The sequence below is a fragment of the Meriones unguiculatus genome, chromosome 19 (assembly GCF_030254825.1).
Source record: "Meriones unguiculatus strain TT.TT164.6M chromosome 19, Bangor_MerUng_6.1, whole genome shotgun sequence".
Taxonomy (NCBI): domain Eukaryota; kingdom Metazoa; phylum Chordata; class Mammalia; order Rodentia; family Muridae; genus Meriones; species Meriones unguiculatus.
Genome location: NC_083366.1, coordinates 27,813,500 through 27,829,714, shown reverse-complemented (window position 1 = coordinate 27,829,714; position 16,215 = coordinate 27,813,500). Strand labels below are relative to the sequence as shown.

Sequence of the window (16,215 nt, the reverse complement as noted above, 5' to 3'; positions counted from 1 at the left end):
TCCTTGGGGGATATAGGACTATTTAATTGATTTACCTGGTCCTGATTCAGCTTTGGTATGTGGAATAGATCAAGAAAATTGTCCATTTCATTTAGATTTTCAAATTTTGTGGCATATAGACTTTTGAAGTAAATCCTAATGATTGTTTGGATTTCCTCAGTGTCTGTAGTTATGCCTCCCTTTTCATTTCTGATTTTGTTGATTTGGATGGTGTCTCCCTGCCTTTTAGTTAGCCTGGCTAAGGGTTTGTCGATCTTGTTGATTTTCTCAAAGAACCAGGTCTTGGTTTCATTGATTCTTTGAATTGTTTTATTTGTTTCTAATTGATTTATTTCAGCCCTGAGTTTGATTATTTCCAGCCGTCTACTCCTTCTTGGTGTGTCTGCTTCTTCTTTTTCTAGGGTTTTTAAGTGAGCCATTAAGGTGCTTGAATGAGCTGTCTCAAATTTCTTCTTGAAGGCACTTAGTGCTATGAACTTTCCTCTTAGCACTGCTTTCATTGTGTCCCACAAGTTTGGGTATGTTGTGTCTTCATTTTCATTGATTTCTAGAAAGACTTTAATTTCTTTCTGTATTTCTTCTCTCACCCAGCTGTCATTTAGTAGCAAATTGTTCAGTTTCCATGTGTGTGTAGGCTTTTTGCAATTTCTGTTGTTACTGAGGTCCAGCTTTATTCCATGGTGATCAGACAGGATAGAAGGGATTATTTCAATCTTCTTGTATCTGTTGAGGCTCACTTTGTGACCTAGTATATGGTCTATTTTGGAGAAGGTTCCATGAGGTGCTGAGAAGAAGGTAAATTCTTTTGTGTTTGGGTGTAAGGTTCTGTAAATGTCTGTTAGGTCCATTTGATTCAAGACCTCTGTTAGAAACATTGTTTCTTTGTTTAATTTCTGTTTTGTTGACCTGTCCTTTGTTGAGAGTGGGTTGTTGAAGTCTCCCACTATTAGTGTGTGTGGATCTATGTGAGGTTTAAGTTTTATCAATGTTTCTTTCACAAATGTGGGTGCCCTTGTATTTGGGGCAAAGATGTTCAGGATTGTGACGTCTTCTTGGTGGAATTTTCCCTTGATGAGTATGTAGTGTCCTTCCCCATCTCTTTTTATTAATTTTGGTTGAAAATATACTTTATTAGATATTTGAATGGCTACTCCTGCTTGCTTCTTGCATCCATTTGCTTGGAAAGCTGTCTTCCAACCCTTTACCCTCAGGTAATGTCTATCTTTGTGACTTAGGTGTGTTTCTTGTATGCAACAGATTGGTGGGTCTTGTTTACGAATCCATTCTGTTAGTCTGTGTCTTTTTATTGGAGAATTGAGTTCATTGATGTTGAGAGAGATTATGACCAGTGGCTGTTAGATCCTTTGAATTCGATATTGGCTGTGGTCATAAGGTTGTGTGTTTGGTTGCTTTTTGTTTTACTGTCATGAGGTTATTTATTTCCTGTGTTTTCTTGAAAGTAGCTAGTTTTCTTGGGTTTTATTTTCCCTTCTAGTGTCTTCTGTTATGTTGGATTTGTGTGTAGGTATTGTTGAAATTTGTTTTTGTCATTGAATATCTTGTTTTCTCCGTCTATGAGGACTGAGAGTTTTGCAGGGTATAGTAGCCTGGGCTGACATCTGTGTTCTCTTAGGGTCTGCATGATATCTGTCCAGGCCCTCTGGCTTTCATAGTTTCTGTTGAAAAGTCAGGTGTGATTCTAATGGTTTTGCCATTATATGTTACTTGGCCTTTTTCTCTTGCAGCTTTTAGTATTTTTTCTTTGTTCTGTATACTTACTGTTTTGATTATGTGGCGGGAGGATTTTCTTTTCTGGTCAAATTTGTTGGGTGTTCTGTAGGCCTCATGTATTCTTATTAGCTTCTCCATTAACTTGGGGAAATTTTCTTCAATGATTTTGTTGAAAATATTTTCTGGGCCTTCGTGCAGGGAATCTTCTTTTCCTCTATTCCTATTATTCTTAGGTTTTGTCTTTTTATGTTGTCTTGAATTACTTGGATGGTCTGTGTCAGGAATTTTTTAGACTTAATATTTTCTTTGACAGATACATCTATTTCTTCCATTGTATCTTCCACACCTGAGATTCTTTCTTCCATTTCTTGTAGCCTATTGGTTATGCTAACCTCTGTGGTTCCTGCTTTCTTCCCTAAGTTCTTTCTCTCCACAATTTCTTCCATTTGTGTTTTTTTTTCCAATTCTATATTCAGATCTTGAGCCGTTTTTTTTTTTTTTTTTCCTTCATCTGTCTGGCTGTATTTTCCTGTTTTTCCATAAATTCCTTCAGCTGTTTGTTTTAACAATCCTCTGTTTCTTTTATTTCATTCAGTGATTTAAGCATTTCCTCTCTAAAGGCCACAAACTGTTTGGCTGCAGCTTCCTCTATTTCTTTATGTATTTTATTTGTTTCCTCTGTTATCTTCTTCATGATAGGTCATCTTCTTGAATTTCAATTATGCTGGGGTGTCCAGGGCTACTTGCCCCTGCATAACTGAATTCTGGAGATGCCATATTGCTCCGGCTTTTGTTGGTTGAACTTTTACGCTGTCCTCTACCCATTGAGCTATCTTAGGTGTTTGAAGTCAGTTTCTGGTGGTTCCTGGAATCCTGTGGTGGAGAGAATCCCTTTGGCAGGAAGATGGTTTTTCCTGAAGGAAGCCTTCTCAGCTTTTTGGGTATAGTCACTGGATGGCCAGTGTTTTTCAGGAGTTGCTACAGCTCACCTCAGGCATAGAGACCTGGGTGGTAACTGTGGTCCTTATTAAGTCGAGAGGGCTCTCTTCTCACTGGGAAAAGTCCTGGAGACAGCTACCCTGCTTCTGGGTTTCTTGCTGTAAATTTAGTGATCAGCTGCTGTAACCTGTGTGTCCCGTGGTTTGGTTGGTTTTGTTAGGGATAGCTGGTTGCCCCTTGGAGCAGTATCTGTGGGTTGATCTCGGGGTTTCCAGTCTTTTGTAGGTCTGAGGTTGAGGCTCTGTGCCCCAGTACCCAAGGGGTAATCTGTGGCAGGTTGAATCTGCTCTCCTGGTAACAGTAGGCTATCTGGGCCACAGCAGGTCCCTGGGTTGGGCTAGTCTGTGGGACATTTTCCAGGGAAATACTGGGTGGCCTAAGTCCATCCCTTTGCTTCATTCCTTGTTCCTTGTGAGGGTTTCTCCAGACAGTGACTCCAAGACTCTGGTGTCCTGGGGCACACAGTTCTGTCTGTAAAGAGTAGTTGGTACAAAGCAGGTCTCTGGGATGACGGAGCGTGCCACCTGCTAGTCTGCGGGAGCTGGGTTCCCAATAACTCTGTGCTCCCCGCTTGGGCCCAGATCAGTGATGGCGGCACTTACTCACTGGTCTGCGAGACTTTCCCCAGGCAAAGCCTAGGTGGCGCAAGACAGCCTGGTTTCCTTCCTTCCTGTGGGGCCCTCTCCCAACAGGGACTCCCAGGTTCTGTTGCACTGGGGCGTGCAGCTCGTCTGTACCAGTGAGCTGGGTGCGCAGCCCCTCTCCCTGCTAGTGCTTGTGGCAGGAGCTCAGTTGTGATGGCAGCGGGGACCCACGGTCTGCGAGACTTTTCCAGGGAAAGACTGGGTGACCCATGACGAGTACCGCTACTTTCCTAACCTGTGGGGTTTTCTCTTGACTGGGACTCCCTGTCTCTGGTGTTTTTTTGTGCCCACCGATCAGCCTGGGAATGTGATCAGGACACACAGGTATATGGCTCTGGTCCAGCGACCTAGTGCCTGTGCAACCTGGGATCTCTTCCGGGTTCTGGCTGGGTGACCTGAGAGTATACCTGACTGATTCCCACGCCGTGGGGTTTCCTCTCACCTGGGAAACACGCTGTATGGAGAGTGTTGTCCTGCTCCTCAGACACAGTGTTCTCCTGGCACCGCCATCTAGGTCCCTGAATATGTGACTCTTGACGTATCCATAAGTGCCTGTCCATCTAGGTTCTTTTTTCTTTTACTCTCTTTGAACTCACTAGCTGTGCTTCTGTGCCATCATTTTTCCAAACAAATATCAAGGTAATGCCTCTAATCTGTAAATACAAAAGGTAAAGATAGATCTTTGGGCGTGGTCCAGGAGAGTTCTAAGACAGCCAGAGTTACATAGTAAGATTTTGTCTTGAGAAAAAGAAATAAAATAAAAGTACCTAATACAACTACAGATAGCAAAGAGTTTGAGAAGCAATGAAATAAAAATTGTGTCTTTTATTTTCAATTAGGCAAATAATGAAAAAAAATCAGAGGTAAATTGATCTTATCAAAGTTTTTGATGACTGAATCTTTTAATATGATTCACATAATAAAGATTATGAATTTTAGTCATTGTTGATAAGTGTATTCACAGTAACATCTGGCCATACATATTGATTCATTGGTCTATACTAATCTGTTTGATTAATCTGTTTGATTCTTGTCCTTGTTTGGTATGTGCAAGATAGGCTTCATTTTGCAGTGGAGTCAGACTGACTGAGAAGAAAGTACAGCAGGAAATAACTGATTATGCTCATTGGCTCCACAAACAGTCCCTGTGAAATCAATAAACCCAAGCAAAACTAAAAATACTCTTTATTCCCCATATATAATCCCCATGCACCTTATGCCTGTAAGCACTAGGCAAGGAGGGGGCCTGCAGAGCACTGGACAGGTGAGCATATGGCAGACAGGAAGTGAGACAGAACTCAAGAGGGACAGTGATGCCACCAGGGGAGGTTTGAGGAGAAAAGTGATATTTTCCATAGATAACAGTAGCAGATGGAGAGAAAGGAAGCAATTAGATAAAATGAAGAGCTTGAAATTTAGTTTAGTACAAGTAATTAAAGGACATTAGAGATCAAGGTTGTGTCATGCATTCCATGTAAACATAGGTTAGCGATGAACAATAGTTTGTTTGTAGATAATCAAATTTTATATGTATGTGTTATTTACACATAAATATGTGTATGTGTACCACATCTGTATGTATACCACATAGTGCATGCCAGGTTCATGAAAAGGTTGAAAGAGAATGTAAGATTCCCCTGGAAGCAGAGGTGAGAATAGTTGTGAGCCAGCATGTGAGTGCTGGGAATGGAGCCCTGAACTTCTGTAAGAGCAGCAAGTGCCTTTAAGGGCTATGTCGTCTCTTGACACCAACCCCTGCTTTGAGCATTTCTTTTCCACAGTCCTCACAGTCCATATATCTTGTCGGGCTCTATGAATAGAGACATGTCCTCGAAATGAGGCCACCAAGAGAACAGCACAAGCCATGTTAGCGCAACAGCCACCATCCAAGTCAGCATAGATAACACTGACAGCACTGTCATGGGACACAATACCTACTAAAGAGATCCCTGAGCACATGAAAGAGCACACTGAGCCCCATATTGCAGTGAGTGGGTACCTGCTCCTGGGAAATGCCCAGCTCAGCCTGAAGACGTCTCAGGGCGGCCCTCCTCACTCCCACAGCGTCCTTCTCTTCCAGCTCCTCAGGCGTGTATAAAGGGTGACTAGAACAGGAGTCTGTAAAATGTCCTGGGGAAATGCCCAACACCATGCTGCTTTAGTGAGAGTGCCCTTTCACTACAGAGGGGCAGTTTCCTTCCTGGCTACAGTTAGTGCATGAAGTAGGTGCAGCAAGGACTTGCAACACTAATATTTGAAGATGAAATTCCATACCTTGAGCCAGTTGCAAAAAGGATGTAATTTGTTTTCCTTGTAGATTCAGCTGGGGTGAGACTAATGTCCTAACACATACATACACACACACAAACACACACATGCACACACAGAGAGAGAAAGACAGAGAGACAGAGCTGAGAACTTACTGGGAAAAGTGTACTTGGCATCTGCTCTCTGCTGGACCAAGAGCTGGGTTTTCGTGTTGAAGAAAACAACACTGGTGTAAGAGGCCTGCAAGGGGAGTGGGCATGAGTTATGGTCACACTGATGTCAGTATAGAGTCTCCATGCTCATCTCCTTCTCTTCCTTTCATTCTCCTCCAGCTCAGGATAGTGGCACCAAGAGTAGCTGCTGCTCCTTTCTGGGACAGAATTCACCCCAGTCACTTAGCGTTTGTTGACTCAGTATTCTTTGACCCACAGTGAGCACTGCAGGTGAGTACAGCAGTTTTCCTCCACTTGTTAACATAAAATCTAGAGAGCCAAGAAGCAAAGCCGGCCATGCTGGTGGCACAATTCTATATCTTAGAAACTACTGTGTGAGTCTAAAGCTGTGGTCTAGAAACAGTGGCTGGATACTTTTGTACAGGCATCTGGATGATCCAGGGGCACAGAGTGACTGCTTATGCCCTGGAAGTTGTGACACAGGAGGCACCGAGGAGGCTCACAATGAAGTGTCGCTCCTACCAAACATCTTTTCTGGAGACAAGATACTAGCATATGGACCTGAGAGACCTGGAGCTGAATTCACAGAGATACACTTGCCTCTGCCTCAGTACTGGACTAAACGTGTGCACCACCACACCCAGACTAGGTACAATTCTTGACTTTCACAGTCCATTTCAAGGTAGCAGTCACAGTCTGTGTTACACTATCTACTGATGCCAATGTCACTCTATGAAGGCAGCAAGAGCAGCAGCAGCAGCAGCAGCAGCAGCAGCAGCAGCAGCAGCACACTTGACACCTGCCTCCCCACTCTGCCTGGTTCACGGTGAGTGATGGCACCAGGCCTGGATGCACATGGCATCGTCCTTCCAGCTCACCCTTCTCAATGTTTTCCATCAGATGGCAGTTCTTCTTAGTTTCAGCTCCAATGACCTGATCCTGCTTGTCAATGACAATGCACTTCTCCTCCAGACGCTTTTTCTGGAGGTCATCAAGGTAAGTTTTGCTTGCCTGGAACATACCTGTAAACACAAATGGACTCTTTTCTGTAAACAGAAAGATAAAGTGAGCTGAGATAGGTAAGCCCGTCTAGTATCAGTGACAGAAGTTGCACAAAAGTTGAGGTGCAGTGGTTATGTGGAGAGGATGGCCCTTTTAATAACAGACAGTGAGCTACACTGGACACTTTCAGCATGCTCAAAATCGGGAGATTTATTCCTCAATGGTTTTTAAATCCCTGTGTGGAGAGAACAGTCTCCTGAATTGAAGCCGATTATCGGACAGGGATAATCTCTTGGAAGGAGGCTAGCCATGAACCTCCCCTCTGTTATCCAAACATCGTTATCATTAAGTATCCTCTTTTCTTTTGTGATTTTTTTTTCATTTGATATTTGCCTTTTTGCAAAGGAAATCAAGGAATGCATAGAATCGGAGAACCCAAAACAGCAGGTCTGGGGATATAGTGCTTGGTAGAGTACTCATTTAACATGATCAAGGCCCTGGGACCAATCTATTTCACCAATCTTCTGTGAAACAGAGAGAGAAATAATGTAACAAGCCCCAGTGCGACTCATCTCCTAACAGAAGGTGACTATGCTATAGAAGCCAGGAGAGAATACTGCTTGGGTTAGGGAGATACAGAAAGCAAAGCTCTGAAATACCAGCTACAAGGTTAAGCACAGACAGAGATCTATGCTCTCACCTCCTCTGAAGATGAGTCCTATTTAGCTCTGAAACCTGGAAATGGATGGAGATGGGCTACCTCACCTGCAGCTGTCCTATATATGTGCTTACACAAGTGGGTGTTCTATTAGAAGAGCTTTTCAAATTTAGCTCTGTGACAAAACAGTCCACATCCTTGTCTCCTGTCACTGGAGACTGACAGAGGGTGTGGTGTGCTTGCCTCATGCATCAGCATACAATGAACACAATGACAGTTGTTAGCTGGGCGAGATGGTGCAGAATAGGTATTTCAGCTTACAACACTCAGATCATACTCCATCAGGGAGGAAAGTCAGAGCAGGAGATGCAGACAGGAACCTGAAGACAGGAACTGAAGAAGAGGTCTAGAAGAGTGCTGCTCACTGGCCGTTCTTCATGCCTTACTTAGACTGCTTCCTTATGTAACCCAGCATCACCCATCCCGGGTTAGCACTATCCACACTGGGCTGAATCATTATCATCAATCATTAATCAAGAAAATGTCTGACAGACCTGCCTATAAGCCAATCTTATGGAGACATTATCTCAAATTAGATTCTCTCCTTAAACAATTACTCTTAAAAGTGGTTGCTGTGTCATATGTGCCTCAGTAGGTGGCAGAGAGGATAGGCTATATCCATGCTCAGTGTTAATGACCTCTGATCATCTGGATGATTGCAGCCTACCACTCCCTGGAAAAAGCAAGCCTGTGATGACCACCAGGCAGATCCAGATGGGTTCCTGAGATGAAGAGCAAGTTGGAGACTAGGAGAACTTTGCCTGGGACAAAGAGTCCGGGAGGAGTAGCTGGACACATGGTCAAGGGGCCATTTTAGTGGGCAGAATGAGGACAGAGTCAGACCAGCAGTGTGATACCTGCACAGGGAATTAGACTGAGATGACCACCCATCTGGCACTGCGCAGCCTTGGAGGGCCTGAGATGACCCCTATCAAGAGGTATAATGCACAAGCAGGCATAGCAATCCTGCGAGAATTCCTGAGATGACCCTAGAAACTCAGAGACCTTGAGCACCACCAAGAAGATCAAATAAGTGGTAGAGAAATGGAAGAGGAAGAGAAACAGAAAGATGGGGGCACAATCAAGAGAGGCAGATCTGAAAAATCAAGGATCGGGAGGAACAATCCGATGTAAGTAGATGGTGATGTCACCTGGGACCATGATGAGGTCCTTGCCTGTACTGTTATGGGGGACACATCTGAGTCCATAGCCTTGAAGACAGGGTTTCTTTGTATAATAGTCCCAGCTGTCCTGGAGCTCACATTATAGAGTACACACACACACACACACACACACAAAAAAAAAAAAAAAACAACAACAACAATAGAGATACAGAGTAGCACCAGGCAGTGATTTAATGATAGCCACCATTGGCCAGTGCTGTGGCACACAGCTTTATTTCCAGCACTTAGGATGCAGAGGCAGCAAATGGATCTCTGTGCATTCAAAGGCAGTCTGGTCCACAGTGTGGATAGATAGAGCTATAGAGTGAGACCTTGTCTTGAAAGAACAAGCCAAAAAGCAAGTAAGCAAACAAACAAGCAATGAATAATTTTTTAAATATTAACCAGTGTGTGCTGGGGCTTGTATTTGGCATTGTTAATGTAGTTTCTCCTGGCACACCCTAAAGAGGCAGAGGCAGTGTACAGAAGAGAAAATAGAGACCCAAAGTCAAACAAACAAAAAACTGAGAGTAGGGATTCAAGCCCATTTTGCCCTAGCAAGCTTCTGAGGTGTGGTCCTTATGTGGCTGTATTTAAGACAGCTTAGTCCACATCACTGTTGAGACAGAGGCAGAAAGTGACCTCTTTTCTTACATTATTTTCGAAAACATTTTGATCATGAAAGAGTGGAATCGGGCATAATGAAGAGTGAATTGCTTCATCCTCTTTCATTAGGAGGTGTTTACTAAGCACAATGTCATTTTCTCATGACAAGAAGGCATTGAGTGCAGCTCTGGCTCCATTCACCTACCTCACACTGGTGCTTATCTCCTTGGATTAACTCAGAAATGTCTTGAAGGATCTCTGAGATGTGGGGTGTAAGCAGGTCTGTCTTAGCTATTCCTTCTGGGTAAATAGTTATCTGGGCTGTCTTGGTGGATGGAATTTTGACAGTGTGAGAACCTCTCCTTTTATTACCAGTTCCAGGTAACTTGGAGAGGGATCTGAAGCAGGAGAAATGTCAGGATGATGAATTCTCTCCAAACTCTTTGAGCTCTTAGACCTGCATGGTGGTACAAGACCTGGAAGCAGAAAATAGATCCTTTGGCTCCCAGCTTTCTCCTTTGCCTTCACATTTGATTTTGATAGCAGCAGGTACAAAACCTTTTTGGAACTATCCTATTTCAGTCTGTGAGTGGGCAGTCTATTGTGGAGGTAATATGACATTTACAGGACATGATATTTTGTTAGTTGTAGGGGCCAGTGAACCATAGAATATTCAACTTCATGGGTTTCAATGTTTAGAACTGACTGATGCTGGAGACATAGATGAAGAAGTAAAGTTGCCTGGTGTGCTAGCATGAGAACCTCAGTGCAAGATCTTAGAATTCCTGTAAGAAATCAAAATATGCCTGCTCCCTCTTCTATGTTCCTGTAATGCCAGCACTGGGCAGGGGAAAGGAGGGAAAACAGGAAAATTGGTTGGGCTTGTTGACCGCCAGTCTAGCTCCAGGCTCAGTGGAAACCCCTACAGCAAAGAACCAAGGCAGAGCACGGTAGAGCAACATCCTCCTCTAGCTCCACATGTGAATTCTATCCAAAACATTTATTCTTGGATAGAATCGTAGGATAACACACACACACACACACACACACACACACACACACACATACTATGAGTGGTAGTACGAAGGTGCAAGGGAACAATCTACCTGTAACCATTGGATCAGTAGAGCTGCACCCAGAGTTTCTGAAAGAGTCAAGTCATAAGAAGAGATCCAGATCAGATGTGAAGTAGAGCAGGAGATGGCCTGTCTGAGGCCTGTAAACCTGACTAGGGTATAAAGTAGAAGATATATGGATACACGGATATATGCATGGATAGAAGTATGGAAAACAAATGAATGAATGGATGGATAGTTTGACAGATGGACAGAAGAAAGGATGCACAAATTCATGAGTAAAGAGATGGATGCATGAATGGATATACAGACAAAAAACTGGTGGATAATGTGCTGGCTAGTCTAATGCCAAGATGACACAAGAAGAGTCATCTGAAAGGAGAAAAGCTCAATTGAGAAAATGTCTTCATGAGATTCAGCTGTCAAACCAATGGAAACAGATGCAGAGACCCATAGCCAAACATTAGGTAGAGCTTGGGGATTCTTGCAGCAGAGGAGGTGGAAGAAGGGTTCTATGAGCCAGAGCGGTAAAGGACACCACAAGAAATACTTCAGAATCAAATAATCTGGGGACCATGGGGCTCAGAAAGACTGAACCACCAACAAGAGTGCATGCATGGGACGGACCTAGGCTGTCTGCACGTATGTAACAGCTGTGTAGTTTGAACTTCATTCGGAAATCCTAACAGCAGGAGCAGGGAATATCTCTGACTCTGTTGCCTGCCTTTGGTACCCTTTACTCCTCCTGGGCTGATTAGTCTAGTCTCAATAGGAGAGGATGCACCTAATCTTACTGAAACTTGATATGTTAGAGCTAGTTGATATTCATGTGAGGCCTCCCCTTTTGCCAAGGACTGACTCAGCCGGGGCCCCTCACCCGTGGGAGAACAGGGATTCAGATATCAGGTTAGGCACAGATAGGCGAAATGACAGAGACCACACCAGGTAGTGTTGGTTTGGATCTGCTGCGCTTTACTGAAGTCAAGCAACACTTATATTGTGATTACATAAAGAAGCACCGGAAGTTGACATATTTCCCAGAACATTTACAAAGTTTATATTTTAACTGAAGGCGATCTGGGAAAAGGCAGTGTCTACAAAAATCTTGGCCTAAAAGCCTCTTAAGCAGAGCAAACATAGAACTAGTGACTTATTTACTCAGCATTATTACTGCTAATTTAGTGAGTAGAGGGCCAGGGGCTTTCATTGCCCTCCGAGCCAAGTTGGCTAAAGATTTACAACCCGCCTAGAGATAAGCACTCAGAGGAACTCCTTCTGTGTGTCTTGCTAAGGATTTACACTCTTTCTTTTAGAGATAGGATGCTTGAGCTAGCCTGTCCATAAAACTCATAGTATAATATAAAACCTTCTGACCTCCTATGTTTGTCTATCTTCTTTCTGCCTCATCATAAACACCTGTGTTTGGTAATGGTTTTGTAGTAGTTTTACTGCAGTGGGAATATCCAGAGCATTTATCCTAACAGATCCTGATTAAATATTTTCTTTAGAAAGCCCTAAAACTCTTGCCCCTTTATTACCTACAATGTTTGATTTTTCCACAAGCAGTTCCTGATGCTGAATCTGATTTAATAACTCTCCTAAATTTTTATTTTCCTTCTACACTTATTTGCTAAAGCTTTTAGTAATCTATTAGAAATGTGTTTCCTTGAATAGTTAACTGTGCTGTTCCAAGAATCATAGAGAAATAGCAAAAAAGCTCATCAATCCAATCTTGCAACTGAGTAAACATGGGACTTTCAGAATACATCTTTTGGCTTAGGTGGCCTTGTTAGAGTTCTTGCTAGCAACCACGAGGGAGCTTATTTCCGAAGAAAACCTATCTCCCGTCTAGTAGCACAATCTATTGATATGCTACATAGACGACGCTGGAGAGGGTGTAGCACCCTTTTCTGAAAAGAAATGGAGTAATGGGTGTGGTTGGGGAGGGCTTGGAAGAGAGGATGGAGGAGAAACTGCGGTCAGGATGTAAGGAATAAGCAAATTAATAATAAAATAAAGATTCATGCAAGCCAGGCACAGTGGAACACACCTATAATCCCAGCACTCTGGGAGGCAGAGGCATGGGGATCTTTGTGAGTTCGAGGACAGGTGGTCTACAAAATGAGTCCAAAATGGTCATGCTTACACAAGACACTCTGTCTGAATAAACAAAACAAAGAAACAATCAAAAATGATTCAGGTATAAGGCATTTTCTTAGTGATTGATGGGTGAGTTCTTAGGCCATTGTGGATGATGCCATCCATGGGTTGGGGGTCCTGAGTACTATAAGAAGGCATGGGATGCTAGCCAGTAAGCAGCAGCCCTCAATTGCCTCTGCATCACCTCCCATCTTCTGGATCCTTCCCTGTTTGAGTTCCTACCCTGAACTCTTTCAGTGATGAAGAGTGAATAAACCCTTTCCTCCTCAACTTGACTTTTGGTCATGGTGTTTTGTTGAAGCAATAGAAACCCTAGACAGATGGATTTATGTGTACATGAATAGACAAATGGATACATGAATAGACCGATTGACACATAAATGGATGCATGAACATTTCTATGTCTGGGCAGAAAGATAATCAGATAGATGCAGTATGTGTGTGAATGGATGGAGACTGAAGCAGGAGGACCCCTCAATAAATTGAGATCAAACTGAACAACAGCAGTATCCTGTGTCTAAAACAAACAAAACCATAGTTCTACTTCTTGTTTAGGAATCTTTCCTGTTTCTTCCATCACTTATGTTTGCAGCCTTATCTTTGGAGCACTGGTTTGGTTGTGTGGGGAGTATAGGGAAAGCCAGAGCAAAAATCCTGGGAGAACAGTCTACATAATACATAGGATAGCCACAAAAATGACAAAGTAGAAACAGAATAGGGCACTTGAGCAATTAAAACAATCTATGATGTATTTTAATTGAGCCTTAAAGTTTACAGTGGGTTATCTATTTTTCCAAGAGGCTGGGAGATTCCTCCAGAATTAGAATTGATTATTGCACAATTTAACTCTGAATACATTAACAATAATTGTTATGCAATGTGTCTGTCATGTACATCATCAAGTAGTTATCTAATCCAAAGGATCAGCCCTGAAATATACATACAAGCAACAATGTATAGATGACACAGTTGTAGTCATGAATTTAGGAATATATATTTATTGCACATACATTTATGTATGTAATAGCAGTTAATGAAAAGGGCTATATATTTGAAAGGAACCAGAGAAGAATATAAGGGAGGATTTTAATGGAACGGGAAAATGATGTATTATTTTGGATAATTTCAAGATATAAAAGAAATATTAAAAAATAAGGCTGGAATTGGGTCCAAGTATTTACTTCTGTACGTTGAAATACTGTTTGTGTCTAAGTATAGAGAGATATGCATAAACACATGTGAAAAACACTCAAGAATGTCCTATAAATTCATACAGAGGTATGTGTAATACATCCAATTTATGTAAGGTTTTTTTTCTAAATAAAGGTAAAAAAGTAAAAATTATGTCTTTCATGGAATCAAGTTGGAAATCAAATCTTAGGAAACAACACAGGACCCCATAGGTGGGTTTATACAGTTTCCACCTATGGAAACTGTATAAAAGAAACAAAAAAGCATTAGTTCAGAAACACAGCTCACTCTCTCTCCTCCTTCCCAACACCCTCCAAGAAAATGAAAAATAACTAATAATGGTCTAGGGCATCAGGGCTTTCCTCTGTGAGGTGGTCTCCTGACCCTTCCTCTGGAAATGCTAATGGAAAACCGAAGTTGTAAGTTAGCATAGGATGAGGAGCTTACAAATTCAAGGAAGATATGGGTAAAGCACAGCATCAAGCCTGTGTAGATGATGGTGTGACCCTCAGGATGCTGTGATGTACAGATGAGAAGCTGCTGTCAGGTTGCACAGGGCAGGTGCTGTCATTACTGGACTGAGCCAGCTTCAGGGCTTCAGTGACAACCGCAGGGAGACATGAAATGGATGTTTAGTAAAGTGTAATGTGAGAGGTGGCTGCTGCCATGTTCAATTCCTGTGTAATGAGAGAGGTGGCTGCTGCCATGTTCAATTCCTCACATCATTGGGTAGGAAAGCCTCTGCTTAGCCTGGAAAGGGCCTGTGCTCTGTAGCAAGGCTGTGCTTTAGACAGGTATGTCATAAAACTAAGTCATCCCCTCTTTGCTCAGTGCTGTCAGTGTTAGTGGGAAGACAGCGCTAGCTGGGTGGAGTGCTCTTGCCTTCCTGTGTGTGGCTCAGATAAAATGGGCACAGAAGTCTGTCTGCAATAACAGAACTGTTCTGTTCCATGCTGAGGCTAGTGCAGTTACTGCACGTAGATTCCTTGTAGTTGTCATTTGATGGCAGGAGTGCTCATGACAGGCAGTGAAGCTCATGCCTCACCGGCCCCAGACCTGACAGGCTGCCCCACTCCTAGCATATGTCAGGCCACAGCACTTGAACCAAGGCTTGCTAGGAGAGAGGAGTGGAGACGCAGGGTTGCCACTGAGATGATGCCTGTGGCTTTGTGCTTGCTGTGGCTTTCCTGGATCTGGAGGTCAGGTGAGCCCATGTGAAAATGCAGTCAGTGTTTTGGTTCTGAGTGGGGCTGGTGAATGGTGTGCAGGTCTGTGTTTATGACCATTTGTTAGATTTTGCATAGAGCATAGATCTCAGTTACATTAAAAACAACCCTGATTCAAGGCAGAGAAAGCGTATGTGTGACCACTATCAACAAGGATTCCATGTTTAGCTGACTGTGAGGGCTGAGTGTGATACAGCCACAGTTCCATCTGGAACAGGTGCTCAAACCTTTCAAAGTATGATTTGGTGTGTGTGTGTGTGTGTGTGTTTTCTCCTTTGTTTATTTCCACATGTAGCTGTTCATGGACCCATTAGCCAACACTGGGATTTTCGGCCTTCCCCTTGGTTTTTGAGTCTCCCACCAATTCTGGAGCTCACCACTTCACCTAGGCTCCTTTCTGAGCCCCTTAAGAGTAGGGCTCCCCACTGTGTGCCACTGCACCCGATATTTTGTGTGGGTACTGGGACAAGAACATAGGTCTTCACTCATTTCTGACAAGTGTGTTAGAAAGAAGGCATCTTCCACACAATGCCCTAGTTCATTTCTTACCATCAATGTGGACCATGACTGGTCATCAGTCACTCACAAGCAGGTTGTCCCTCAGAATGGGGAACTCTTGACAAGTCTGTGTCCATTTCTCCAGGGGCTGCGCATCTGTGTCAATGTGACTTTGGTCTGACCACTGATAAAAAATGACTACCCAAGATGAAGACCCCTAAGGGATTTTCTGCCCTTGGTCAGAGCTTTCACCAAAATGCTAAAATATTAGCCAGTGGGGTCAGCAAGGCCTTCACCCCCTCATTCTTCTCAGAAATTGTTTCTGAGGCTCTGAGAGGGCTCTCTGTCTCTTCTCTCTGAGCTTTGGGGTTGCAGCTGACCCTGGTGTCCACTGATACCTTTTCTCTAGTTGACTCCTGTTCTCTGTGTGTATGTCTGCTAGGAGGGACCTAAACTACACATCAGAAGCTGAGAGCATCCACAGTGACCCCAAGTCCAGAGGAGACCTCTTCCACTATCACCTGACAGCAGGTCTCCAAACAAAGTTGGTAAAATGAGTTCAGGATGTTCCTCATTCACAAAGTGTGGTCCAAGCATTCTACAGTATCTGAGTTAGATCTGTAGCACTGTACAGATGGGAGAAGAAGACTGATGTCTGTAATCTAAGCACTTGGGAGGCAGAGGCAGAAGGATCAGAGGTTTGAAGTCACCCTCAGATGGAGGAGCCATTCATTCCAATTCAGAGTAGACTACAGGCCTT

General features: G+C 43.2%; 1 protein-coding gene and 1 non-coding gene across 2 annotated transcripts; one reads left to right on the top strand and one right to left on the bottom strand.

The window, feature by feature from the left end:
- Positions 1-5,097: 5,097 nt before the first annotated feature.
- Positions 5,098-6,835, bottom strand: LOC110541971 (isopentenyl-diphosphate delta-isomerase 2-like). The gene is made up of 4 exons (XM_021628637.1): positions 6,671-6,835; positions 5,798-5,882; positions 5,374-5,504; positions 5,098-5,184 (listed from the first exon to the last, which is right to left on the bottom strand). Exons 1-4 carry the CDS (start codon positions 6,833-6,835, stop codon positions 5,098-5,100), a joined length of 468 nt encoding a protein of 155 aa, XP_021484312.1.
- Positions 6,836-8,073: 1,238 nt separating this feature from the next.
- On the top strand, positions 8,074-8,206 carry LOC132649374 (small nucleolar RNA SNORA17). The gene has a single exon (XR_009587816.1). It is a non-coding gene; the product is annotated as a small nucleolar RNA SNORA17 (small nucleolar RNA).
- The last annotated feature ends 8,009 nt before the right edge of the window (positions 8,207-16,215 follow it).